A 7500-nucleotide genomic window follows, 5' to 3' on the forward strand; every position below is an offset into this window, starting at 1 on the left:
TTAATAAGCATGTATAACACATTAATACAAAGGGCAATAGTGAGCTGTTATATCTGATGAATATGAATATGTGGTGACGCTGACCGGTTGAATGCTGACCGATGATCAGTAAAGATCTCTAACGGTATAAATGAACGAGGGCTCACTATCAGGCAAACAACACGTCACTGCTGTCCATTTCATTCATGTGCCGTAACTGCTTAATAGTGACTCATGGTCTTTATAATCTAATTAATAACCATTAATAAACGCATTTTAACCATTCATGAACATCAATACGGGTTGTCTCGTTTTAAAGTGGTACACTCTTAAAAATGATATGTTAAAAGTTCTTCAGCAAAGAAAATGGTTCTATATAGAACCATGAGCACTCGAAGAACCCTCTGCATGATTAAAAGGTTCTTTGCATCGTTAAATGGTTCTTCATACTGATGGAAAGGTGCTGTAGACGGTTCCTTTTAGAGCCTTTTTTTTTTTTTAAATGGTTCATATGGCACCCAAAAGTTTCCTTCGATTGTTATGATGAAGCCCTTTACAATAGAAGAACCCTTTCTGGTGCTGTATAGAATATAAAGGTTCTATGTAGAACCATATAAAACACATTTCTATCTCTATCAATCTGAAGAAGTTTTTCACGATGCAAAAGAACCCTTTAATCATGCAATAATTGTTTGAGTGTTCATGGTTCTATATAGAACCATTTTCTTAACTTAAGAACCCTTAAAGAACCATCTTTTTAAGCGTGTACAATACTTTGTAATTGTGACAGGTTTGCGACTATTATTGTTGTTACTATTCTCATTTCATTGTTGGAAACAAAAGGCTTAAATTCTCCAAATGCCAAGCAGAAAATCGTCCAATCAGGATTGTTCTCTCTGTGGTATCTAGGCAGATTCAGCTGAGCTGCTCTCTCATTGGTTAGGACTTCAGGAGCTGGACTGAAGGCCTTACATGTTAGCTTAACATTAGATTAACTACTGACTTACAGCGTTAAGAGAGGAAGAACAACACTCAAGTGCTTGTAGAGGTTCTAGAGATCACGGAGTGTGAATATGAGTTGTAGTCTAGGCAGTGTTCCGGTTAGTCATTAGGAATATTAAACGGCTCTGTGCAGGACTCGTTACTGAAAGAGTCACTGCAAAACTGACACACACAAGATCAGATACATGAACTAAAACTAGCATAAGCTTCAAATGTCCAAGTTTAATCTAGAATTAGCTTAGCGCTAACACAGTACTAGAAATCCCATAGGGGCGCTAAGAGAAAATAGCATTAGGTTTGTTGAGCCTCAGCCAATGAGAACCTCGTCTTCGGCTCCACCCAGTGACAGACGAGGCTGAACGTTCTGCATTCGCTGCTTTTGCTCACTGTGCCAACCCCAGGAGAGCCATGAGGACATTCTGAGTTAGGTGTCGTCTCCTCGACACCATCAGGATGATGATCTGTAGTGGTGCTGCGCAGCCGAACGTACGAGTGTCATCGCCCACGTCATTTTCATCTCGCTTTGATTCCACTACAATAGCTTTTCACCTGCGGAGCTGGCAAGACGGCAGCGGCCTACGTTCCAGCCGTTGAGCCACAGAGCAAGAAAACAGCGAAAAGCCCTCAACAACATGTGACGATCACTCAGAAGCTGGAAAACTTCAGAGACGCAGCGACGCTGCACTTAAACACGACGAGATACGGCCAACGCGTCTCTAGAGGAAGTTGAGCCATCACCACAAAACAGTCACAGGGGTGAGATACGCGCTGCACCAGCAAAACAAGGAGTCAGAAGATCAACAACAACAACAACGAAGATCAACAACAACAACACCAGCAACACCAACACCAACACTAACACCACCAACACCAACACCAACAACACCAACACCAGCAACAGCAACAACACCACCAACACCAGCAACACCACCAACAGCAACAACAGCACCAACACCAACACCACCACCAGCAACAGCAACACCAACACACCAACACCAAAAACAGCAACAACACCACCAACACCAAGAACAACACCAACACCAAGAACAACACCAACACCAAGAACAACACCAACACCACCAACAGCAACACCACCACCAACAGCAACACCACCACCAACACCAGCAACACCACCAACAACACCACCACCAGCAACAGCACCAACACCAACACCACCACCAGCAACAGCAACACCAACACACCAACACCAAAAACAGCAACAACACCACCAACACCAAGAACAACACCAACACCAAGAACAACACCAACACCAAGAACAACACCAACACCACCAACAGCAACACCACCACCAACAGCAACACCACCACCAACACCAGCAACACCACCAACACCAGCAACACCACCAACAACACCACCACCAGCAACAGCAACACCACCAACACCACCACCAGCAACAGCAACACCACCAACACCAAGAACAGCAACAACACCACCAACACCAAGAACAACACCAACAACACCACCACCAGCAACAACACCAGCAACACCAGCAACAACAAAAACATGACAGCACCACGATGAGGCTTATTTTCCATCGACTACATAGCCAACAATGCAAAATAAGACAGACCGTCTAAAGTTATACGAGAGAGGAATGAAAGGAAGAAGACCTGAGAAGGTCAAAAGGTAAAAAAATAACCATAAACAGACCAAAACCAAACAATTACGCAACGGCATGCTGTCGCAGAGAACATTACCAGTTGGCGATCAGTTGGGATCCAGTCCATGTCTCATGGCAGGTGAGATAAGGTGGGGGTTTCTCCCACTTCACTCGTCTGGGACAAGAAAACGTCCACTCCACAAACTCTCAGGACCATTTACGGTCCACCGTCTCGCCCACTGGTGCACATTCTACCTTCTACCTCCAAGAAAACTCTCTCTATCTGTCTCTCTCTCTCTCTGTCTCTCTCTCTCTCTCTCTCTCTCTCTGTCTCTCTCTCTCTCTCTCTCTCTCTCTCTGTTTTGCTCTCTCTCTCTGCTTCTGTCAAACAACCAGGAAATGCCAAGTCACTTTAAGCGCAGCACATTTCCTCTCCTCATCATTACTTCCTTTTCTGCCACTGTTGGTGTCTCATTGGTGGACGTCCAGGGGGCTCGAACGCCCCGCGGTCATGAGCGTGCTTCTGATCATGTATGTGACACTGAAAAACAGAACATGCACCCTCTTACAGTAACGCAGCACGGAGAACTTCGGAGGAACCTTCTGACTCACTTGACCATCCTGCAGCTGGAGATAATGAATAAGAACAGCTTGTACTGTGTGGAGGCCTCGTTACAGCCGTCCACCACATACGCCAGGCAGCAATTACCACTCATCATCTCATAACAATGACAAACCATCTCGTCACTACGATTCACTCTCTAACAGCGACATACCCTCTGATAATTATGACTTAATAACTCATAATATTTATGACTTATTATTATTTATTCTCATAATTATGATTTGGCATGGCAAAGTAATGACACTGTCTCATATCTACAACTTGGTATCTCATAATAATGATCTTTTGACTCATAATTATGACTTACTATCTCATAATAATGACATTGCCTCATTATTATGATTTGGTATCTTATAATAATGACTTGTCTCATAACTACTATTTAATATCTCAAAATACTGACATATTGCCTCATTATTAGGACTTAGTATCTCATAATAATGACTTATTGTCTCATAACTATAACTTACTATCTCTTAATAATGACATACTGTCTCATAATCATGATATATCCTGTTAAGATCTCACAATAATGACATATTGTCTCATAACTATGACTTAGTACCTCACACTAATGACTTGTCATTGTCTCACAATAATGAGAAAATGTTTTCATAATTATGAGTTGCTAAGACATAATTATGAGATACTGATAGATTAAAAGCAATTATAATATAAGTTATAATAAATTGCAACTGTTGCTCCCAGAGGCAGTTCTGAGCTCTTTAGTGAGGGATTGAACAGAGGATAGGCACTGCGAGCTTCAGCATTCACTGGCCCCACTCTGTGAGTTTGGGTGGCCTAGCGCTTCATTGGCTGAGCTGTTGTTGCTCCTAGGTGCTTCCATTACACAATTATAGCACTTACAGTTGTCCAGGGCAGCTCTAGCAGGACAGGAATTTCACAAACTGGCTTGTGGCAGAGGTGGCATCCTATAACAGTGCCAAGAGAAAACGATGAGCTCATCAGTACGACTGATGGGTGTCCCATTACTTTTCTCTATATAATGTATATATAGCAAAAACACTGACTCCTCCCTCCGCAGGCAGACAGGCCGGGTTTAATAATACAGGCCGGATGGGAAATGCAGAATGAGTGAAAGGCGTGAGTGGACATGTTCTGACCCACTCAGAGGAGCAATGCTGAAGTTAGCGCCCGTGAGAACAGCTGTACAGCGGTCAGTCCGTATCGAGTCCAGCTGGATTGATCTGTTAAGTGACTGAGTGCTGGGACAGGCTAACAGCTAACGGCTTTAGCGCTGGCTGCCAGTGATGAAACCAACTCTAATGAATTTTCCATTTTAACAAAGCTGCACCCCCCGACCACCACACACACACACAGACACACACACACACACACACACACACACACACACACACACACACACACACACACACACACACACACACACGCACACACACACACACACACACACACAAACAGCCAAATCATGGAAAACTTCATTTGTTCCTTTTTAATAAAAGTGTTTGATAATATGTAAATATTATTGTTAAACCTTTAAAATGTACACATTTAAAAACGTTTTTTCAAGGGTTCTTCAGTAAAGAAAATGGGCCTATATAGAACCATGAACACTCAAAGAACCCTTTGCATGAATCAGTGGTTCTCTGCATGGTAAGATGGTTCTTCAGATTGGTGGAGAATGTGGTGTATGTACACTTGCTATTCTATATACCACCAACAAAGGTTCTGCTATTGTTATGATATCAGGTCTGTAACAACAGAAGAATCATTTTGGGGCTATTCCGAACCCTTTCCAAAAAGGTACTATCTAGAACAATCTACAGCACGTTCTCCATCAATCTGAAGAACCATTTCACCATGCAGAGAACCATTCAATCCTGCAAAGAGTTCTTTGAGTGACTACAACCCAGATATAGACACTTTATTTACCATCCAGAACCACCAGAGAACCTACACGAGTCTTCTGAGCTTATATGGAATGCTGATGATGGAAAATAGTGGAAAATCTGGAATACTGAGTTTTCTTTGGGGACTATTTTGCCGCACAGCGCCCTGCATGTCTCCCTCCACCATGAATGGAGTTGAAGTTCTCTAAACTCTCATAAAACAGCGTCTCAGTCATCAGGCAGTGAATTCAGAACCAGTTCATGTAGGAACTTTCTGTAGGAGCTTTTAGAGGGACGCCTGGTTCCCATCACCACCACTGTGAGGAGCTTTTAGAGGGACGTCTGGTTCCCATCACCACCACTGTGAACAGATCTGACTCTGCACGGCTATTTATGAAAAATGTTGAAAAACGGGTGGAGTTCCCCTTTAATGAGCTGTATATTAAAGGCCTGCAGGTTGAAGCTTCCAGCTCAGTTTTCTACCCGCTACCCGTTTGATTTATCTAGTAGTGATGAAAAACAACACCCACTTCCCCAAATCTGTCCTCCAGAGCAGCGGTGACCGCCTCGGTGCAACAGGGTCATTTTCACCAGCACACAGCAGGAAATGAAAATATCATATTCAGATATCAGAAGTGAAACACAGAGGACGTTGTGGTGCCTTCCACCGGGCGGGGCAGCTTCATATTCTCATGCTGACACCTGCAAACAGGGGAACTAATGTGTTCCCTCAAAATCTTCAGCATTTATACACAACAGGGCTGCACGATGTGCACAAAGCGCAATCACGATAACTGTGCAGTGCTGGCATTACAGACGGCTGTGATATGCAAATGAGCCTCTAACCAATCACAGTGTTTGTTCAACATGTGCGATGAGCATCGTGACCAATCACAGCTCCAGGTGAGCTTTATCACATTATCGATTCATTAAAGGCGGCGATATAATCACAATACTGACATTCAGTATCGCGCAGCCCTAATGTACCAGACTGAACTGTCAGGATGAAATGAAAGCAGCCAAATTAGGAAATAAATGGATTTGACTGACGAATCAGCGATTTTGGGATGCTGTGATTAATTATAATTGATTATAATAATATTCAACGAAGTTCTCATGAATTCAGATCTCTTAACATCCACAATGAAGCGCCAAAGCAACAAACATCCAAAAAATGGTCATTTAATTCAGTCATTTCATAAGGAATCATAACCTTTCTGAATTTGAATCATTTTCTAAAGAAGCATAACCCAATTGAATCTTTTCCAAAAGAATCATAATGTAATTGAAAAGTTTCTGAGGAATCGTAATCTAAACGAACTGGTTTCTGAAGTTATGACCTAAAGAATCAAAATGAAATCTAATCAATCTCTAAGGAATTACAATTTAATCTGATAGTTTCCTAAAAATCTCATCAAATAATGTTGAAAGGAACAACTGCTGAATCAAATCATTTCCAAAATAATTATATTAAAGTCAGCATGTTTCCTAAACAGTACAACAACTGAATCAAATAGGCTAATCAAACGAATCAAACAATTTCCCAAAGAATCCTAATCTTTATCAATGATTTCCAAAAGAACAGTAATTTAATGAAAGTTTACTAAACTTTAACAATCAATCCTAAAACGGTAATCAGACTAATCAAATCATTTCCTAAAGAAGTCAATCAAACCATTTGGTCTTACAGGGCTTTACTAAATCCGGCTGCGTGCAAACTCAGATTTGGTGCCTAAGCTGAACGTGAATGGAATCACTCAGAGTGATGAGTGAATCATTCAGAGGTGTTCAGAATCATTCAGAGTGAATCAGAACCATTCACAGCTGTTCAAAATCAGAGTCTTTTAGAATTACTCACAGCCACTCAGAATCATTCAGTCGTTCAGAATCATTCAGAGTCATTCAGAATCATTCAGAATCATTTACAGCCGTTCAGAATTATTTAGAGCTGTTCAGAATCATTCAGTCATTCAGAATCATTTAAGAGTCATTCAGAATCATTTAGAGTCGCTCAGAAACATTCAGTCGTTCAGAAACATTCAGTCGTTCAGAATCATTTAGAGTCATTCAGAATCATTCAGAGTTGTTCAGAAACATTCAGTCATTCAGAATCATTCAGAGTCATTCAGAATAATTCAGAATCATTCAGAATCATTTACAGCCGTTCAGAATTATTTAGAGCTGTTCAGAATCATTCAGTCGTTCAGAATCATTTAGAGTCATTCAGAAACATTCAGAGTAATGAGTAAATCATTAACCCCTATAAAAAAGGTTCTATATAAAACCATCTACAGCACATTCTCTACAAATCTGAAGAACACTTTCATGACACAAAGAACCCTTTAATCGTGTAAATAGTTCATGGAGTGTTCAATATTATATACAGAGCCACTATCTTTACT

At 41.3% G+C, this 7500-nt stretch overlaps 1 protein-coding gene across 4 annotated transcripts in view; it reads right to left on the reverse strand.

Moving 5' to 3' along the window:
- nbeal2 (neurobeachin-like 2) overlaps nt 1-7500 on the reverse strand; it is a 120677-nt gene that overhangs the window by 87864 nt on the left and 25313 nt on the right. Inside the window, exon 1 of one of the 4 annotated variants that reach the window (XM_037537129.1) lies at nt 2700-2945. The exons of the other annotated variants lie outside the window; for them this stretch is intronic. Coding sequence (XP_037393026.1) covers nt 2700-2729 — 30 coding nt within the window. The 5' untranslated portion in view covers nt 2730-2945. Of the gene's footprint in view, nt 1-2699; nt 2946-7500 lie in introns of those variants that run through there. 4 annotated transcript variants of the gene reach the window in all.

Source organism: Pygocentrus nattereri, chromosome 3, assembly GCF_015220715.1.
Source record: "Pygocentrus nattereri isolate fPygNat1 chromosome 3, fPygNat1.pri, whole genome shotgun sequence".
In the NCBI taxonomy this organism is placed as follows: Eukaryota; Metazoa; Chordata; class Actinopteri; order Characiformes; family Serrasalmidae; genus Pygocentrus; species Pygocentrus nattereri.